The sequence below is a fragment of the Copadichromis virginalis genome, linkage group LG15 (assembly GCF_057382275.1).
Source record: "Copadichromis virginalis isolate Kocher_CV1m ecotype Utaka linkage group LG15, C_Virginalis_male_GT1.1, whole genome shotgun sequence".
Taxonomy (NCBI): Eukaryota; Metazoa; Chordata; class Actinopteri; order Cichliformes; family Cichlidae; genus Copadichromis; species Copadichromis virginalis.
Window position 1 is genome coordinate 9,728,683 of NC_140632.1, and position 21,770 is coordinate 9,750,452.

Below are 21,770 nucleotides of genomic sequence, written 5' to 3' on the forward strand. Positions count from 1 at the left end.
CTGGTGAGTACAAATATAAATCCCCCAGTCTGAAAGACAGCTAGCGGTGCCTTATAAGGACCGCTAGCTGTCATCGTGATCTTTCTGTGTACTGCAAAAGAAAGATTCATGTGTGCCACAGCTAGGCACAGTCCAACACCAATCACATATTTATTCCTGAGTAATGAAATGTACAAACTCACAGATCATCAATAACAGGGTGGGGACTGCGCTGTAATATTTTCCAGGATACCCTGAGCTGCAGCAGTTTAAAAATCCCTACCTCTTCCTCAGTTGCCATGGCAACCAGAGCGGTGGGTGACCGGTGCAAGCTGGGTGGGAGGGTGATTTAATGTAAGCCCTTTCCAGTGCACATTACCCTCCTTTTTAATCTGTTCTGGATGCTTATAAGGGAGAAAATAGGATTGTCGCTCTAATTCAGCAGACATAAACAAATAACAAAACCATTACGGATTACAGGGTAAAAATCTAGCTTGCCATCACCCAGACGCACTGTAAAATCCACACAAAATTACAACTACTCTATTGTAATCCATGAGTCCATATAGTATTTATGTTATGTGTAGTGTGCAGCCTCGAGAGGCGCTGCGGAAGTGAGACTGGAACCTGAGAAGGATGGGCAGTGGCAGGAAACGAGCGAGGAGAATCAGCGGACCCCTCTACGCTCAAGGTGACATTGCTTTCATTGACCTGATTATCTGCACTCCACTCCCATCATGGAAAAAATATGCCATCCTCTCCCTCTCTCACTCACTTGATACTGATAATGGGCAGCAAACCAGGGAGAGAAGCTGGTGGGAGGTAGCACCCTGTAGCCACTGTGTCTGTGTGTGTGTGTTTGTGTGTGTAAGCACATATTTCTACCAGCACCTCACCCTATCTCCAGAGCAGCCTTGTCATTATGGGGCATTCCCCGCATACACAGGACAACTCTCCCACCATGAAATCAGCCGTGGGCCCCAGCAGGAGCGACCTGTCATCCTCCCCTTCCCCCTCGGTTACTACGGCAACACTGTTTTTCTGCACCAACACCTCTTAATTAGACAGACGTGACACATTCACCTACGTATTGGTGAGAGGAATCCAATCCAGCTTGTGTTCTGGGGAATGATAAAGCACACCAGCAGCCCCGACTCCCCTCACTCACACGCTGATAGCCTCCAACTATCTCCCGGTCACATGCAGTCCACACTCAAACATTTCAGCCAGCAGATAGCCGGCTTCGGCTCCTCGCTCCTATTCCTTGCATTCATTTAATTATAGGGTAGAATTGGAAGATGCATTTTGCTTGTCTTACCCTGTCCAGGAGAGAGCTTCCCTCTGTTGTGCTCTTAGCATTCCCTTTATATCCTCAACTCACTGCAGTATCCAGCTTTCTGCACTGTCGACAGAAAAAACTATGCCTGTACACAGCATGCAGTGGAGCATTTCCTGCACAAGGTATGTAGTCCACGCAGGTTCAAAGTCATCTGGATGAGGTTTAAGTGGCTAATAAGCACCTTCTCAGAGGCTGTCAAAGGAAAATCCCAGTTAGGTTGAGGATGTGTTTCTGTGATGGCTGCAGGGCAAACAAGGGATAAACTCGCCGTACATAGAACGAACTGCTGCTTGAGATCATGCACACAGCCAGCTGGCTGGCGAGTACTTCTTTCGTATTCTCTCCCTCCCTAGCCTCCTTCTCTCTGCCTTTCTCTGCAGAATGCCGTGGGGGCAGAGGGGAGAGGCACAGATGTTACTGGCTCCAGGCCACACCCCTTTTCAACACTCCTAGTCCTAATAGGATACAGGAGGGCCGTGGCCACCGCCCAGCTTGCTTCCCCACCCCCCCACCCCTACCGGCTGTGAACAACTTCTTGAAGGGTTTGCTTGAAGAGGGCTTGTTTGAAGAGCTGTAGGAAGAAAAGAAGGCTGTGTGGTGGAAATGTGTGACAGGGAGAGAAGAAGGATGCTATTCACGTGTGCCAGGGATGCTGGAGGAATGAAGCAATGTCCAAGCCAATGTCCAAACGAAAGAAAGCAGAAGAGCTGAACTGCTTCTCATCATTATTCTGAAGTCCTGTGTTTAATAAAACACCTTCAGAATATGCAACACTGCAGTCTCGAAACGGTGATAACATCCCAAAGAATTTTAATCTAAACAATGTCAGACACTCCCACATGATTTACTGCACATGTATCATGAGTGCATCTCAGCTAATTACTGCTTAACAAAATCCAGCATCCATAAACATTCCTGAATTGCAACACTGTGACTTTTTTTTTCAGACACCAAAGTAATAAAATTGCATATGGAATTTTCTGAGAATGACTTTCATGAAATTACAATCAATTGCACATACAGTCAGAACACAGTGTGACAGGAATTTTACCTTCACTAACGTAAAAAAGTAATAGTCAGCCATCAGTGAAGTCAGAAAAATTTGAAGTCTTAATAGAAAACTCTATTACAAAGTGACTGACAAATTTCTTAAGTATTAAAAAAAAAGACTTTTGTGAAACATGTAGAACAGCATCATCTTGATTGTTTTGAATTTTAATTATGATTCTCCTCTGATACTGATGATCTCTGCTTGCAAAAAGAAGTCTGATTGCACACATTTATATGATAAAATGACCGTACTGCTCACTTATGACGCAAAGAAACACTTATTCATTTATGAAATTTATGCTCCAAATCACTAGTTTCAAACTTTATGTAAATGAAATTCCATTTAGAACAACAGACAATAAACCTACGTATGTGCTAGGGTGTGGCTCCCTACTGATTGACACCACTACCGTATGGGTGTGTAGTGTTCTCGATTACTCACTACGATCCAACCTGTGCTTGTGACATCTGGTTTTAACAAAAACAAGATGGCTTGAGCCAAATTGCGCAACTCGAGGCTTCAGAATGGTAGTCCACAAACCGAATCACAGTGACCACGTCTATTTTTATACACAGTCTTTGGATCAAAGACATAAAATGATCTCAGATAAAATAACACTGCTTTTTTTTCCTCCCCGCATAAGGGACACTCACTCTAAGCTTTGTTTAAATAGAATCAAATGTTCCAAACCAACAGCAATAAGCATATGATGTCGCAATATGAAAATTTACTGTGGCGTGTTGATTCACCTCTGACGTAATGTTTGAAAACATGTCATCTGTACTAATGACTATGTTGTCCATCTGTTTTCTTCAATGGTGAAGGTAACAAAATCAGACATGTTCTCATAAGAGAAAATTATCTACCTGATTTAGACACCCGGTTCCATGCAGGTGTAGACAAATTAAGTGTCATCAGTCAGTAACATCTATCCATTCATCCATTTATTTTCTTCTTATCCAATGTGGAAGGAAGCTAGAGTACTTTGGGAGAACCCACACAAGCACACAGAGAACATGCAAACTCTACACAGAAAGAACCCACCAAACAGTGGAATCAAGGCAACCACCACACCAGCACGCTCTCCCCTACTTATTAACTTTTGTTCGTTACAAAACAAAACAGGTGAGTGAAGCATTACCAAGCCGTTTCATGAGAGTGAAATCTCTCAGTGCTTTTGTTGTATATTATGTTATTCAACACCATTTTGAATCTCCATAAGTAGAAATATGGCAGAAACACAGGAGTATTATATGCTCTGTAAGTGAAACTATAACCGAGACTATGAATTTACTCTGCTTGCCAAGAAAACTGATTCTAAACACACCCCTGCCAAAAGGAAGTCGCACATCAAACCTAAAAGCAACATTTAAACCTTGACAGCTGCAAGCAAGCTTTAAAAATGTGGCCCGTCTTCGTCAGAGTTTAGTAATGTCACTTTCCCTGATTTCAGGGTTTTCAAAAGTTCAGCTTTCCAGCAGCTGCCTTTCCCTCTCATCTGGACATGCCAGCATGTAAAGCCGTCTGCAGCTTTTAGATCTCTGATCCAGTCACATGTTACGGCTAGATGATAGAAAACGTTATCTTTTGAAGCCCTTCAACTTTCTCACTGCGGACTTTATAGTTCCACGTCTGAGTTTGCATTGTTGATCCACATAGCTGGGCTTGTGTGAAACAGTTTATCTCTACAGGGCTGGGGTAACAGACATCAGTGGCAGGCCGCGCCGGTGCAGTCATGAATGGATAACAGTGGAAGCTGTACAGTGCTGGGTAGCTGCCTCTGAAAAGAATGTCGTGCAGCTGGAACAACAGACAGGTCCGGTTCCCATGGACGGCTCCTGTTCTGATGGGATGGATCTGCTGTGTCGATAAAAAGCCAGGACCAATGTTTTGTTGTCCTCGTGTGCACCACGTGTAACGGCCAATGTTTGGTGTACTGAGGATGGCAATGTTTTTAGTAACATTCGGTATTACTCTCCTGCATTTCTGTTAAACTAGAATCTATGAAGAAAGACTGTGTAGCTTTCTTTCATGTGTAGCATTTTTATGAACTCCTCTTTAAAAAGGAAATCCAGAAAAGTTTATAAAATAAAGATTTTTATGTCCTACCATCCTTACTTCTACCTGCAATCTGAACATTTAGGATAATGAGACAACAATAGAATAATGTGGATGAGGAGAGTCTGGAAAAATGAGCTTAAACTATCATGGATAAAACGGTGTGTCACTAACAAGTAGTTTTTCTCTTTGGTAGACTGCTCATCTTGCAGCATGTGCATGCTTGAATGACAATCTATGACAGCACTAGCTTGAGGGTTTTGCATCATTACACCTGCAGGTTAAGAATTATCAGGAACAGCCATCCTCTGGCAGCAACTCCACTGAACCTTTCTGTTAATCATTGATCATTTAAGCACAGAGTTAAACTTTACCCTGTTTTATGACTTCCAACAAACAAAAGTACATATTATGGCTACTTATATATATATATATATATATATATATATATATATATATATATATATATATATATATATAAAAAATAAGAGATGGCACGATACCACTTTTTTATGTCCGATACCGATATCATAAATTTGGATATCTGCCGATACCGATATGAATCCGATATAGTGTTTTTTAATCAACAAAACTGTTTTTTAAATATCTTGCTGCATTTTGTATAAGTTCATACTCAAGTTTAAAACAACAACTACACTAAAGCTATTCTGTTATACCTGTATGCAAAAAAAATATATTTCATAGTTCAGCAATACTGATCAATCTAATAAACTTAAACCTACACCATCCTCCCTATTCTGGTATTTTAAAGAGTACTTAGCATAAATATTAAGCAACCTAACTAATAGGGTTCCAACTCCCAGCAACAACAAAAATAAATAAATAAAAAATAGGGAACCACCCCTCACGCTCCACCTCATGATGCTTAATCGACGTAATCAACCTTAATTTGATGCAGTGTGAAAAAAAAATGCACAGAAATCAATTATTTTTCAAGAAATATTAAATAGATTCAACATCTTTCTTCAACAAAATTGCAGACTGCACAGATGGTACCTTCCCAAAGGAAAAAGTACTATAGCTTACTAGGGTATATATATTAGACTTAATAGTTACTATATACAGTAATTGACTTCTATTCATTTTACATCAAATTAAAACTTTGGGTGTCAGATAATTATTTATTAAAAGCTAGACATTTTAAATGAGAATAAGAAAGAAAAGTATGTCTTTGTGCCCCCTTTTCCCTGTTAATGCCCTATCGGCCCCCCTGGCTAAACTTTGCTAGATCCGCCCCTGCACAGTTACCAGCGTCAGCTACGTAGAAAAAGATCCTCGAGTAGAAAGTAATATTAAATACATTCTAACAACAGCTGATCAAGCTTAAATGTGCTGCTGTTGTTCAGCCGCTGGTTTCCTCTTTCTGGTGCAAAGTGGGCCAAAAGCAAACTAGAGACACGGACTCGCAACAGAAAAGCCGATCAGCTGATCGTTAAGCAGTTTCATGATTGAAGTAGCAGCAGGAGAGGCAGTCGCTTGTTAAGCTTAACGCAGGAATGCTTTACAAACATTCAGAGATGGACTTACACACTTGCTTTACTTCTCTCGGGATAACTTTGTCGGAGATGAAATGCTGGGTTGCTAGCGAAGCTCCAAATGCTATCCAGACCACCGACAGGTCCCGCATGCCACAGCCGCTCTATCACGTGATGCATACTGCTCTGACGTGCTAACGTTCTGAGGTGAGTTACGGCGTGTTGCAAGTTTTGTGAGGTGCTTTCGTGATATTTAATGGATCGGATTACATTTTTTTATTTTTCTCCGATATCCGATCCAGTAATTTAGGTCAGTATCGGACCGATACCGATACGTAATATCGGATCGGTCCATCTCTAATATATATATAGATATTCAAGCTGCTGAAGCTTGAATATCAATGTGCAACACATCAGCTGTGAAACAAGAAACCTGATTGGCTGCAGAAAAGTACAGCTGTGATGGTAATGTAAAAAATAACTTAATAGCTTATTGTTCAGATAACAGTGTGAATCATTGGAGCCAGTCAAAAGCACACACAAATTAAGATTTAAAAAAAATAAAAAATTTACACACACACACACACACACACACACACACACACACACACACACACACACACACACACACACACACACGCAAAAAAATAAACCCAAGGTTCAGCTGCACAGTAATAATAAGGATGTCTGAGCTGAATCATGACTGACAGCCGCTAAATAAAAAAAACACTTTCTCCAACTACTGCAAAGGAATGTGTGAAGGGGGAACGTAATATTATGGCTCGTATCATGTGGTGGAAGGCTACAGCGCTTCACCGTGTGCATGTGTTTCATTCAGGGTGGAGCTATATCTATAAATTCCAACCATGCAGCCCTTCCCTTGCAGGAGACCCTCCTAACATTCACAAAATTAAATGCCAGGATTAAAAAGGGTCTTACTGGTCCCTTCCACCCTTTGGAAAGCTTGTAATTACTCCCTCAACCAGGTCCATCTCAGAAGGCCCGCATAACCTTCTACATCTACTAATCTGCAGAACGCAGCCAAGCAGCTGGATACAACACTTTCGACATGAAGAATGGAGTTGTATTTCTGAAATAAGACAAAAAAAAAGAAAAAATGTGAAAGTGCATCTAAAAGAGGATACATGTAGCAAACTGGAAAAAGCATAGAGATTGGTGTTTTTCCATTTATACATCATGACGTACTTGTTAAGACAGAGCTTTTATTTCCTGTAGCCTTTCACAGCCCATTCAACTCAATCCCAAAGTTTCTCTCTGTGGAGTTTGTTGAGATAAGTGAATTGAAATGTAAGTTCTGGAAAAAGCCAGTAAGAGGACCAGGAGTTCAAGATGTTCTCACTCATATTAAAGCTTCAATGGACTTTTGACAAAGTACTTGTTATCTTCAAGTTGTTTCCTTGCTCATTTATCTAATAAAAAACAAAGCTATCTTTCAGCCATGAAACAGTCCCTAATCTTATATTTAGTGTGGATTTGTATCAAAACTAAACTACACGTAGGGTACTTTCTGAACCTTTTTACCTCTACTGCCCTCAAACTGTAAAATAACATCTTTATTTAGGCAAACCTGGAGAATTTATGGCTACAGCAAAGCAACGAAAAAAAAAAAAGTCTTCCAGGAAGAAGTGGAAGACACTGCTGCAAAAATATTATGACGTGAAATGGTGCAGCTGCAGTGATCGTGCTTGTAATGGATTGACTGAACTTGAGGGTTAAAAGGCCATGGCTTAACTTGCTGATCCCTCCAGATGTTGGCACTGCGCTGAGAAATCAGTGGTTAAGTTTTCGTGCAGAGAGATAAGGCAGCGGAGGCAGCCCAGTGCACTGAATATTACTGTAGAGGTAAAATATAAGTAAACAAATCAAATCAAACAAAGTAATGATAATCCAGCATAATCTAATCAGTATCCAGTCTGCTCCGTGGGTGAAGACAGCTTCAAAGCACATGGGTCCATTAGTGTGTGTCACACATGACCAGGCGAAAATCCATGAGAAAAGGTTCAAAGTCTGAGTCTCCTCTATGGCCATTAACACGGATGTGAGACTGGCTTAATGCCAGCAGGACGCATGACTAATTCACTGGCACAGAGGCAAAGTCTGAAGTAAAACTAAGCCACCATACAGTAGATGGCCATCTTGCACGACAGGATGGCTAAGTTACAAAGCTGCTTACCTTAAAGTGTGCCATGATAACAGCAGGGGGAAAACAACCAGAGAACTAGATGCTACAACAATAAACTAAAACTAGGAAATATTTTGGAGAAGCTTCTCCTCAGAGCTGGGCCTTGTAAAGAAAAAAAAAATGAAGCCAAAATATAAACAGCAGAAAAAAAAAAAAGATGTTTGTGGACGTTAACAAGGCCACCTGCTGTTTAACAGGACTGACCTGACAGCCTTTGCCCTGTGGCGTCACAGCTATCAGCTGCACAACGCAAACTCCTGGAAAACAACACTGTGCTCAGGGAAGCAGTACAACTGAATGATTGTTGAGTAGATATATATGCTATGCTAACACTACTGCAATTTTGCTTAGAGAAAAAAAAAAAAAGAAAAAAAAAGAAAAAGGAGATTTAAAAGCCTTGAATTACTAGCCAGATTTGTGGCTACAACACTGAAACAAGCAGCTGTAAAACTATCACTGCTCAAGAACATTTTTAACCGTTAACCGGTTTCATCTGACTACATGGCTGTTTTCATCACTTCTGTACACTGCTGTTATCACACAGATGTGTTATATTTTGGGAATCCTGCTTGTTCGAGCAGCAGCCTGAAATCTTTTTCAAGGAAAATCAGGATGCCTTCTTTTCCCAGAAGTAACAAAGAAGATCCTCTGATTATCTTTTATATAGAAAGACGTTTCATATTAGTCTGCATGTACTTTTGTGTGTAGCGACTCGGTGCTATAAGCTCTTTAGTGGTTTGTGTGTATTTTGTTAGTTCTGACCATAAAAACAAGAACCCCCAGACTGAGGTGGTTCACATACCTGTGAACTCTATACAAAAACATACACACCTCATGCTTTAAAAGACTAAACTTCACAACTCATAATACAGTACTTCCATTTAAACGTTTCTCTATTGTATATACCATTTCCCTATTGTGTATATTGAACTACTGCACAGAATTTTGTTAAGTGACTATCTATTAACAACAAAGAATCTTTGAATACTGTTTCTGGAAATATTTTATGAATCTATGACCATGCTCTGACTAATTTAAGATCATATGATTGTAATTTGTCAAAAGTTTTAATATGCATCACAACAAAGAAACAAAGGAACTTTTAAAAATAAAACAATTGCAAATACTTCTAATTCAATAAGAATGTGCATGACTAACATTACTGGCTCTTGACATGCCAACTCAATTAACTGGAAATTACATTATGTCAAATATACCAACAACATCTCAGCTTAAGAGGCATTAATGCAACAAAGGAGACATTTTTTTCCATCACATAAATTATTATGAGGATTATCCTGAATCGAGGCAGTGATAGTTTGCAGATCATGTGAAGTCCATCCATGATCAGGCCAAAAGAAGCTAACAACGGCAGAGTCTTAATCCTTTCCTGAGTTTAAACGTCTAAACTGATAAAGTTACATCATCCAGCATAACAGAAAGATAAATGGCATAGCCCAAACATTCTTCTCCCGTTGTTCTCTTGCTTGATAACTTGTTCAAACTTGAGTGTTGCTTTCTGGAGGGGTAGGGCAGTATTTTAAGAGCAGGATAAAGCATGCCATGCTCTGGCACAATCTGGGGCTGAATCTGATATCTGTCTGCTGTTTCAAAGCCTGTCACACATGCTTTGGTTTGTGTCTGGGGAAGATTTAAACAAGTTGGCATCTGACCTCATCCATTGAAGAAATGAAAACAGGAAAAACAGCATAATGTGCAAATCCACGTTGTTTGTAAAATGGGAAACTGAATATGTATCCCAAAGGCTTGAAATTCAGTTTCATGAGGTAACAGCATTGTTGCTGGGGTTTGTCTAAGACAAATATAAAAACAAGCCTAATATTTTGCTACTTTTAGATAGAGTCCACACCCTGAGAAATTCCAGGACCTACATCAATCACCTTTTCCAGCTGTAGACATTCATCATTTACAATGATTTATAAGTTAGAACATTAAAGAAATGCTGTGACTATTAATACTTGATGGTGAAACGCTAGAGAACAAGACCTGTTTGTGCAAGAAACAAAGCTGCATCATAGTGTGTGATATGATTCACTTTGATATGCTAAATGCACGTCAGCTTTCAGGGACTGAACAGCTATTAGCAGAACTTCAAGCTGCAACCTGAACTGATTGAATTTGCTGTCAGACAAAATGCTGGCATCCAACCGGTTGCTTACTCTCTGACAAAACTGCACACTCATACAGAATTCTAATTTTAACACATCTCTGCTTTTGGGAGTTAGCATTATTAACGTGACCTAGACAAAAGAGAGAGGCGAGCATGGGCTGAAACGTGAATCCCTCCTGGCCTATAAAATCCACCCTACCCTCCCAACCAACATCGTGCTTATAAAGGACTCCCCCACAGACACACACATATACAGAGAACAGGACTGCATGCTGCCTTTGTTTGAACTCGACCGTGGATACACTCTTTCCACATCTTGTGGCTGAGACACACATTTGATTAATTTTGAAGCTCATTGTCATGATAATCTGAGGTTTGACTTATTTCTTTCAGCCTGGCAAGAGAACAGTCATTTTCTAACTTAACTACAACTGAACTCCAAAAGCAAAGCAGTACTATTATATAATTAGAAAAATACACAAGATGAAAAGTTTAAGTGATTCTGAGACTTCAGCATGAACCAAAAAAAGCTAATTTAGTCTCCATCATGTGACATACCATACACCCCGAGACAATTATTTCAAATTACAGACCCTTTACCCAGAAAAACTACATCACAAATGCTAATTTTAGTCATAGAACAGTTTGTTATATTCTATTAAAGTTGGTGTGATTTCCTTCTTGTGGATGAAATTTGCAGTACAGAACTTCAACCTCACTTTTAAAACAAATGTTTCCACATTCCTCTGGTCAGACTGCAATAAGAAGGTTGCATCCATCAGCGTGTAAACATCAACATTGCAGGTATCATAATCGTAAAGTCTTTATCTCTTTAAATCTCAAAAAGGAAGCCAGAAGTAGCACAGCTTGTACTGTGTTCTCCAGGGCACAACTGCAACACGTTCAGATCAGCCCAAAATATAATTTCATAGGTCACCCAGTTCTAGTTATAGAAGCACAAAACTCTAGATCAAGGCTGGTTTCTCTGAGGGAAGCTGCTCTTTGGAGATAATTTGTGCTGCAAAAATCAGTGACTATAAAGGGCTTTGGACGAACTCACCATGCCCAATATTTACACTGCGTTCAGCAGATGGAGGCTAATAATCTTCAGAATTTATATTCTTATTCTAAATGTAATAACAGCAAGTAAAACATGACAGTTTGAGACACCTGCAGTGACTGCTGTTATTGATCCACCTTACATTATGTAGCTGTGATGCATTTTTCATTGCTAATAAAACTGAATGACTTTCCATGAGGGATCCATTACTTACCATGAAGTCCAAAGTGTGTCAGCCTGAAACACATTAACGAAAAATCTGCTGCAGCTGAGAGGCTGAGCTAGAAACAGGGTGTACTGCCCTTTCAACTATGGACAATCTCAAAGGTCAAGTGTCAATGAGGTCGTGGAAAAAACACAATCAGTGCTCACTCATTGTGTGACGATCTCAACTCATCTACTAATATAAATGTTAACCATATGTAATGAAGAGCTCATGGTACAAAAATGCACCGATTACTAATAGAACTATAGTTTCTTTCTGTTTTGCTTGATGTGAATTAAACTGCAAAGCAGAGGCCAGAAAAAGAGAAGTTAACAAAGCATTCGGCCTCCAGGTCATGAAATACGTGCGTTTCTGCACTAAAAGGATGATGGCAGGTTTCACATTCTTTCTTTCTAGTTAAAACAAAAAGACAAATCACACATCAGTAGCTGTAATCCTGGATTTCCTTCAGTAAATTGTTTAGCTGAGGTAGTAATCCAGCCAGGTTCTGACACGCCTCATCTTGTGATCAATTTGGCTGATGTCCGAAAAAGCAGATATACTATATGTAATGTCTGTTCTTCAGCTTAGCTCTTTCCCACTGAGTTTATATTTTGTTTCACAAAGATGTGAATGTTTTTAGTAAGGGCTGTAACAATATCAGATTTTTTACTGCCAACTTTAATAAACAAAATAATTCACTATCACAATATTATTGCAATATCTGTAGAAACTTAAAAGAATAAATATAACTGGCTATGCAATACCATGATCAACTCTGCTAAAGTGCCAACTAGAAAGTAACAGGCAAAAACTTTATATAGATATTATTTTTAAACGTCAGTTATACTGCAACACCACAATCCTTGTTGGCAGAGGTGATCTTTGTTTTCTAACCTCTAGCATAAAGCATTGCAGGAAACCATTCAATCATAGATTTATTTCTGTGTTTGATTTTCTTTGTTAGATAATTTTAACAGGTCTGCACCAACCTTGAGGGCAGCCTTAGTTTATTCTCAAGTTCAAAAACTATAGCAAGCTGTGAACACATGGCCACAGAGCAACAATCCTGAAAACGTGAGGTTGGGTCTCGGGTGTGGCCAACAATGGCTGTCTAAGCCCAGCTGTCCTAAGAGAGAAAACAAGTGCAAAGCTAAACCAGACTGGGGGCAGGGTGTGGCATGGGGTGTCATGGTGACAGAGCAGGCCTCAAAAAGAGAAGGGATGCTAAATGAAGCCATTGTCTGGCCCAAGTGAAGCACACCACACAAAGAATGGCACATTCAAACAGTCATACAGGCCTATTGTTGTGATGGGAGAGCAGAGTGCTGCAGGTCCACATATATCCCACAGGATCCACGACATGTCAAACAGAGAGAGCTTGATCTAAGAGCATGATGCACTAGCACCAACAGGAAGAGCAGGAACCATAATTACCCAGAGGAACCAATTAAGGAAAGACTTTTAGGTCACTTCGTCAATAAAAATCCGTCAAATATTAAACCAGAAACTTGGCTTCTTCATTCATGCTCCGCCCAGTTGATGGAACTGATTAGACCAGTGGAGATCAGCAAAATGCGAAAATACAACATACAATTATTATTCCAGTTTTCAACAATGCAATTTTAAAAACCAAAAAACAGGAGATCAACTTAAAATTCAAATTTTCCCCTATGAAGTAGGTGTGGTAATAAAATCAACATGATGAGTGAGGGTGGTGGGGTGGAGCCTATTCCAGCAACCATAGGGTACACCCTGGACAGATCGTCAGTCTGTCACAGGGCTGACACAAAGAGACAGACAACATTCACACTCACATTCATACCTATAAGCAATTTAGAATCACCAATTAACCTAACCCCACCAATTCACTAATCCCATGAAGTAATGACAGCGGAATTCACCGAAAGCAGATGGATTTCTGTTTTCTCACAGTTGCAGTCAGACTGCCCAACCCTTGTGGAAACAGTACAGGGAGGGAATTAGGATGTGAAACATTTAGCATGAGTCAAACAAAGTCAACCATCTATGGTATGTGCTAACTGGATTTGCTACTTTCTACCTTGCTTGCAGTAACTGTGAGAGTCACTTTGACTATTCCAGTAAATAATTATCTTTTAAAAGCTTAACTAAGGCTATTAGACATTACAGTACATTTAATGTAGTGTATGGGAAAAAGTTAAACCAGTTCCCAGATGCCATGATTTATAGTAACTACTTCACAGAATATCATTCATATCCTTCCTTAAAGGATGCACATGCACTTTCACGCACACATGGTGGCCTCAGGTGCTCAGCTGTGCCAGAGCCACTCCTGAATGACACCCAGCATTGAAGAAAATGATTAGTCTACACTTCCCCCATCCTTGTTGTCAGGACTGTCAGTTACTCTTCCACCCTTAGTACTTAATGTGAGCTTCCCAGGGAGGTCCCCCCACCCAGCTGCTATGTAGACGGTCTTGTGAAACGTAACACTCAGTTCATTAGCCTAGTTCTCCATCCGTGTGTGTGTGTGTGTGTGTGTGTGTGTGTGTGTGTGTGTGTTGACAGACAGAAAAGCAGATAAAATACACCACTGCAGTTTGTGGGTTGGCACACTCAATGTTGATAGTTTGCTGTCACATTCCATTTCATACATTATCAGATACTTGTGCTATTCACATCTCTATTAATTCTGTACTTTTACATCCAGTTGGTGAAAATTAGAGGCATATCTGGGCTGAGACAAGCATGATTTTATTCATTTACTTGCACATTGATATTGCTCTGCTGGTCTCAGAGCACCAATGAGGAAATTTAAGGACAGAGAACATAAGTCAGATTGCTGCCAACTATAACCGACATTCACAATGGCACAGTCGATTTCACCAGGGACAGCTTTTGTCAAAGTCTGTTTCCAACAGCACGGCAGTGTGTTTGCGTCTGTGACAACAGGAGGATGACATGAAACATCAACATTTGACCACTGCCAACAAAAACAGCACAACTGCAGTTGCAGTGACTGAATTCTGCGCACGTCTGGAGAAGGCATAACTCTCAAGGTATTTCATAAAGTAGACACATCTTTTAGTCTACTGAATCATCATTATGGATACAATTTTCCTACTTTTATTTTCTTGTGAAACTCAAATTAAAACAGTTACAAAAAAAGTTCACTTGCTCTGTGATTTAATTCAAAAAGATAAACATTCATATGAAAAGGTGTTAGCATGATTCTTCCCCATGATTGTGGTTCTGTGTAATGAACTAAGTTTGAGTAAATTACAGTTGAAACTAAACTTAAAATACAGATCATACGTAATGATCTGCATGTATAGATTTCTGTATTTCTAAATTTCCATAACCTGCCAGTCTTAATAATCAAAATTAAAACAGAAAAGCTTGACATATATCACAAAAGGAGTCACAGCCCTATTATTCAGGGATTAAAAGTAACTTACTTATTGTAGGTTTAAGATATAAAACCTATTGAGTTAGACTTAGACAGCGATTATGGCTGCCCTTTGTTATGAAGTTTTGTTTCCTTGGTTTCCATAGAGATGTGTTCCTGTTGATGATTCTGGACAGCATAAGTGCTGCAGAAATGAAACGTACTTCCTATTGAAATGAGTTGTACCAAATGTCATTAAAAGTGTGACAATACATGTCCACGAACATGATCAAATAGATTACTTTTGAGTGACTATTTCACGTTTTTGCTATGAGATCGGGATGGATCACAACATGTCATAATGCACCACTCGGTGTGCTTTTGATCACCAAAAGCTGACCTGACATAGCTGCTAACAGCAACTGATAAACTGAACTCACACAGAGCAGCAAGGCTTGTAAAGGTGCATGCATCACTGTTGTGTTTGCTCATCAGTCAGGCAAGAGGACCCAACAAGCACATTAGGTAAACACAGTCTAAGGTGGCCAGGTGAGATGATTCACCACAAGAAACAGTTGAATCAAAAAGCCTCAAAGTGATTTTAGTTAGACACTATTTGCAAATCTGTATAGTTACACAAATACCAATATATCTGTGCTTGTTATTACTACCCAATTATATCATAGCCACTGGATAAACATTCCCACTTGGGAAAGCATGTGCTTACAACACAGACTAATCACTTGCAAAGTGCCCCTTTAAAAAAAAAAAAAACCTTGTAATTTGAATGTCAGGGCCTGTTGATGCTCATCTGTATCCAGCCGACTCCCTGTCTGCACATTAATGCTGTCGACAAAATAACAGCATGGTACATCATGTAAGGCTTCTCCAGTGTTTACAGTGAAAACACGTCTGCTGATCACACCACAGCAGTAAGCCGTCTCACAAGACAGCAGCGGCCCATTACAAGCACACACAGCCCCCCCCCAAATGATTTAGAGCATTTTCATTCTCGGGAATGTAAGTCCTTTCTGATAAACATCCAACAGGGAATAAGCTTACCACCGTGGTGATTTGTGCTAATCTCTGTGTTGTGACCTATGATTTCATGACTTCTCAAAAGAGTGATTTTACTTGATAGAAGTGAATATTAACTCAGGAAAGGCAAAGTCTTAGAGCTGGGCAGTAAGAGGGAAGAAACGTTCTGAAGGATATTTGTACTTTACTCACATGTCTCTGCACTCAAATCAAAACTTAATGTACATGAAAGAGAGTTAAACGTTATCATGCACGGACCTTTGTGCCTAAAGACTCTGACAGGCTTACTTTCCAGCTCTGTACACATTGGCCAAAGTTCACAATAAAGATCTGCTTATTAAAATTAATTTGTGATTCATTTGTCCAAATAGTAAAGGTGGCCTTCTTGTAATCAATTTTCCAAAAATCTAAATAATATTAGCCAAAATTTCCATTTAGATTCTTAAACGTGGATATGTGAGTTGGTGTAAGTTTAGTTTTGGTCACACAGTTTCAGTAGTTAATTATGAGCACAGGTTAGAGTTCAGACATTAACCTTTATTTTCTTTAATAGATTATAACACCACTGTCCTGTCCAAAAAATAAGTTACACTATAAGAGATATTATAAAAACGTGGCCAAAACCACTAAGGAAATTGCCAAGGTCCTCTTTAGACCTACTTTTTCAAACTTTAGTGGGTTTATCTAGCCTATACAGCCCCCCCCCCCCCCCTTTCTTTTTCTTTTTTAATAAACTCCACAAACAGGTAGAGGCGACACAACAAAAAGCAATTTGCAAAACACATGCAAATAGTACCGGACTCTCACCTTGTCCGGGCGAGGTTTTTGGATACTCGCGTGCTCCAGAGTAAATAGCTGCATCAGTGAAAATTCAACAAAGACAGCTCGAGTAAATTCACCGCAGTCATGTCAACGACGGCTGTAGCACTGACCGGCCACACCGGTACGGAGGTCACAACCACCACCACCAACAACAACAACGCAGCCCAACCGGCGGTGTGGGTTCTCGGGCGGTTTAATGGTTTAGCTGTTAACGGTAAAGTTCTGTCTGAGGACAGTCCGCTTACCTCGTTACGGTGAACATTTTTTCTGGTAAGCGCTTCATGTGCTCGAAAAGGTATAGCGCAAGAAAAACATTCAGCGAAGACGGCAGGCAGAGAATTCAACCGACTGGTTGGTCCGGGCTGCTCATGAGGTCATCGATTTACTCGAGCAGGTAACGCGCATGCGCTCTATTATTCCAAACCTGTAGTCCACTGCTTCATGGAAGTTGTAGTGTAGAAAGATACGAGCGCTGTTCACCATTGCCTTTTAATTAGTAGCCTAAATATCGTTGTCATTTGAAGGTTGAGGTCAAAGCTAGGTTTTAAATGCTCTGGAGGTGTAGATCTTTTGTTGTTTTTACTTTACTTTTATTTATTTTCTATTTGATTTGTATTTTTGTGTTAGAAAAAAAAAGAAAAAAAATTAATTTAGACACAATGACCATGTTCCAGTTTATTAATTGTGAAGATTTCATCCTGTCTTTGAAAAATAGCCAATGGAACAATCAAGAAGAAAAATTAAGGTGCTCAAACTCTAAGCCTTAAATATTTTAAATAAATGGGTTTTTTCTTACAGTTGGGAAATTACTGCAGCAATTATATTAATATGTATTTTTTGTTTTTAGAAAACATCTCCCAGTTTAGCTACAGTTAACTGTCTAAACTCTCCATCAGCAGTTTCTTTATAATGTACTTCACACCACAATGAGATTATCTGTCCTGTATGACTTGTGCCTTTTTTCTCATACTTCTCACCCTCCTACTATTCCCAGCAGTCAGTTCCAAACTTTAGAAAAATCCAGAGCTGCCACGGTCACTCTGGCCTCAGAAAACCCTCCCTTCTCCATCTCATCACCTACAAACAGTGAACAAAGGCAAGCTTAGGACGCATTTCATCAAACTGGTGATCAAGCTGGGCCTCTACAGAAGCAGCTGTGTTGCTCAGCACGATATCTGGACTATAGCCAGGTCTCCATAGGAACTACAGGAGAAGGTTGCTGGTTTTTGTGACCTTATAAACCAGTCCGGCACCAGCTCACAGGCTGGATGGATTTAAGAAAGTTTGATCTGTTTTTAAGTAGCTCTCTCTGTGGGATAGTGTTGTCCTTTGCAGTGGATTTAAAACATGGCTATTAATTAGTTAATGCACACTTTCCTGTAAGCCTTTTCTAATAGAACCTGGCATAACAGTCCTTGTAACAGCTGTAAACTGAGTACTGTGTGATAGTAGTAACAGGGAAATAGTTTTATTAAGTTAATTTTAATTTCATGTAAATGAAAAACCCTTTAGTACTAGATTGGAGCTAGAAGACAAGTCATCTGAGATGGTTTATTGCCCTCCGGTGGAAACAAAGTTAAACTGCATAATGCAAGTCTCAGTTGATACACAGCATGAAGTTATTTTTTTGAGATGAGGATATCTCATTGGCTTTGCTTTGAAGGCACTGCAGACTCGATCTAGCACCACGCTGCTGCTAAGCAAACCTCTTCCTTGCCACTAATGAAACAACTGCTGTAGGCATCATGGAGTTGATTGACAACTGTCACATCTTATGCACGTGCACATCTGGAGTGTACTACTGCAGATGCCCGTTTTATTGCAATTCACAACTGAATTTTATAAGACAAACTGTTTTAAATGCTTATTAACCAAAGGCAATTAGTTAAGCATAATTCATCCATGGTGATATAGCAATTTTACAAAGAAAGACTACTTTCTATTCTCTCTGGATATGGTTTTTGAATTTTAACCTCCTAAGACCTGAACTCTTTCATGGAATGCATTTTCATTCATCTGAGAACAGAAAGGTGTTCGGAGAGATATTTCCATCTTTGTAAAATTACACAAGAACTAAAATAAAATTTCCCATCAGCAGCATTTTAAACCCTGAGATTTAGGGTATTGTCACATATAATCCTGTTTAAAAGAACCTAACTCAGTGGGGGGTTTCTAATGAAAAGACTGAATATAGATTATTAATACAGTTTATTAAAATCAGTTCAAACTCCACTTCCTCAAGAAGGGTAAACAAAGCAAGATGGTTTGGCAGATTGTTTTCATATTTCATATTGACCTTGGAGGCTAGATTAAACTTTTAATGAAAGCTGTCAATAAAAACCCACCCTATGCTATGAATCTTTTATAACTAAATATGAGAAGTTGATTCTGGCCTGGCTCATTATTTTTGTTATATCAGATCTTTAAAGGGACATGTTATGCTTTTTTTCTTAAAAATACTGTTACAATTGTGGATGCTCACAATAGACATAACCTGACCTCATTATTTGACACGTTGGCTATGTGCAGGTTATGTTCCCCCAACAGTTCCCACCAACAGCTGAACCCTCACACCCCAGTGTTTCCAATCAATCAATAATAATAATAATAATAATAATAATAATAAAAAAAAAGGACCAGTTCTGAATTTTATCTTAACAAAGCTAAACACAAAAGAAGCTTCAGTAAAACTATTATTTCCTCTTCCAAAATCATTCCAAGTCACGTTAGGTTCCCTTTATATTGCACACATAGTTGCCAATATCTGACCATCCGTAGCTCCACAGTTTGAGAACCAACAGCTAAAAGAGTAGAATGATATATAGATATAGATGTAACTTTGGTTCACACAGAATGACGCACACCAGCTCACAGGGGTTATTGTTCAAAGGCTCACTTATAATTTATTAATGTTCTCGCCACACATCCGCAACAATCCTGCATCCACATTCTGAACAGATGACACTAACGGAAGAAAAATAAATAAAGAAATCACATCTTGCAACGATGTTTGTGAAATGCAATTCATGGCAATGTGCGAACTGTCAAATCTATATTCATCTTTTCTTGAATACACTGGAATTTCACTGGCCTGTCTGACAAAAATACTCAGGATTTACAGCATAGTCTCGAAGGACTCTAAAGTCTGAGAACTAATAATCCTTTCTGATAGCAGCAAATCAATTGATTATCTCACTCAACAATTCTGCAAGATCACAGGGAGTAATAGATTTAAAGTTGATGCATTTTCATCTTTGGTGGTTAGGCCTTCATTAAAGTACATATTTTCTGCATTAGTGTTTTAGTCACAGGGATCAAATTAGCCTTAAAAAAATACTTCATGTCCAATAACTCTTATTACATTACATTAACAAATAAAATAAAATGGAAAAAAAAAATCAGCGACTTCTCCCAACCTTAAAGATGAACTTCCAGTTATCAATATAGTGTCGTGTAAACCATTGCCACCACAGACCTCAGTAGGGAGATGGCTAAACAAGTGTGAACACTGCAAGAAATACTGAGACAAGGATTAGTGTTTGATTCTTCAAATTGATGTCAGTTACAGAGCTGGCACTGAAACGGGATCAAATCCAAGTCGGGACAATATCAGAGCGACAGGCTGAAGAGAGGTGGGGGTGGGGTAGGGCTGTGGGTGGGATGAAGTCATTTAATAAACATCGGAGTGCTTGTGTTTCATTGTGTTTGTGTGTGCAGCTTGTAAGCATATGTGTCACGAGTTCTGTGCCCAGAAGGAAAGAAAGAAAGAAAGAAAAAAAAAAAAAGGATTTTTGTGAGAAGCACAAGGCTCAGGGGGGAGGTTATGGCCACAGGGAGAAGAGAGAGCACCAGGCTCTTTTGTTGTTCTCTGCTCTTGGTCGTGTCAGTAGTCCAGCTGTTAGCCACAGGTCAGTGGAGTGAGACACTATGCCAGGGAGCGCTGACGAGGTTTGATTCTAGGATAGAGCTGCAAAGCAAACAACAGGAGAAATGATTTATTATTATTATTAGTCACTGAAATCTTTGATGAATTCTTGTTTTGCAATGGTACATGTAAGTGGCATCTAACTAAAAAGTCAAAGAGTCAATCAGCTCGAGGGTAAATTTTCATTTTTGCTTAAACTTAAATTTGGATAACAAAGCTGAAATTTGATTGAAAAAAAAATTGAAATGGGGGTGGGAGGAGTGACGTTTACCCCCAGCAGGTTGCGGGGAACATAGCCCTCATTGTCCTCGAGTCGTGCCCACCACCACTCCGTTTCGCTGTCGTCTTGTCGTCGCAGGATGGTGATGGCGTCCCCCTCACTGAACGACAGCTCGTCCGGATTTTGGGCTTCATAATTCCACAGAGCGTACACCGTCCCCTTGTTCATTACGCCCAGCTTCTCCTGAACACCTGCATGTAAGAGACCCAAACAAACAGTTAGTATAATTTACAGTTCAGGATACAATCAGGATATTTAAGTATAATCTTACATTTGCTACATTATTTTTATTACAGCCTCAGCGATTGGACTCAAAGGATTGGAAGTCTTTCTAGAATTTGTACACACCAATTGGTGTGATGTTTCTCACCGTATAGAAACTGGGAACACTGGAGGTAGCCCTCTTCCATTTCCTCGCATTTATCCGCAGCAGTCTCCACATCGCTAATGGTGCTAGCAAAGATGGCGGCCCCTGACTCGACCAACAACTTACAGAGATGAACACTGTTGCAGGAAGCTGCACAGTGAAGAGGAGTCCTGTTGAAGCACACACAAACACGAAATATGGATACAACAGGTCACGTAAACCTTTGCATTTTGCGTCATCATCCAGTTTTCCTGCGTATGAGGACTCACCATCCATCACTGTCAGCAGCATTGACGTTCACTCCAAAATCCAGCAGGAACTTGACTATGTGGTGATGTCCCGCGCACACTGCGTTGTGCAGGGGTGTGATGCCTTCGTCATTGGCAGTGCTGGGATTTTCCACCTGGAAAAAGGAAGGACCGGAACAAAAAAAGATGAGTGCTTAA

The 21,770-nt window shown here is 39.8% G+C and overlaps 2 protein-coding genes across 10 annotated transcripts in view; both read right to left on the minus strand.

Moving 5' to 3' along the window:
* Positions 1-17,150, minus strand: part of daam1b (dishevelled associated activator of morphogenesis 1b) — a 45,482-nt gene extending 28,332 nt beyond the window's left edge. For 2 of the 4 annotated variants that reach the window (XM_085431782.1, XM_085431779.1), the window contains exon 1: positions 16,998-17,150. The gene's annotated coding sequence lies outside the window, so the exon portion shown is untranslated. Of the gene's footprint in view, positions 1-1,297; positions 1,706-16,737; positions 16,961-16,997 lie in introns of those variants that run through there. The other 2 variants (XM_085431781.1, XM_085431780.1) reach the window with 2 other exon arrangements.
* A 2,479-nt stretch (positions 17,151-19,629) lies between these two features.
* ppp1r13bb (protein phosphatase 1, regulatory subunit 13Bb) overlaps positions 19,630-21,770 on the minus strand; it is a 31,837-nt gene continuing 29,696 nt past the window's right edge. For all 6 annotated transcript variants that reach the window (XM_085431787.1, XM_085431789.1, XM_085431788.1 and 3 more), the window contains 4 exons: positions 21,594-21,727; positions 21,328-21,494; positions 20,949-21,148; positions 19,630-20,719 (listed from right to left, as the gene is read on the minus strand). In XM_085431787.1, the coding sequence (XP_085287913.1) occupies positions 20,678-20,719; positions 20,949-21,148; positions 21,328-21,494; positions 21,594-21,727 (543 nt within the window). In that variant the 3' untranslated portion in view covers positions 19,630-20,677. The remainder of the gene's footprint in view (positions 20,720-20,948; positions 21,149-21,327; positions 21,495-21,593; positions 21,728-21,770) is intronic.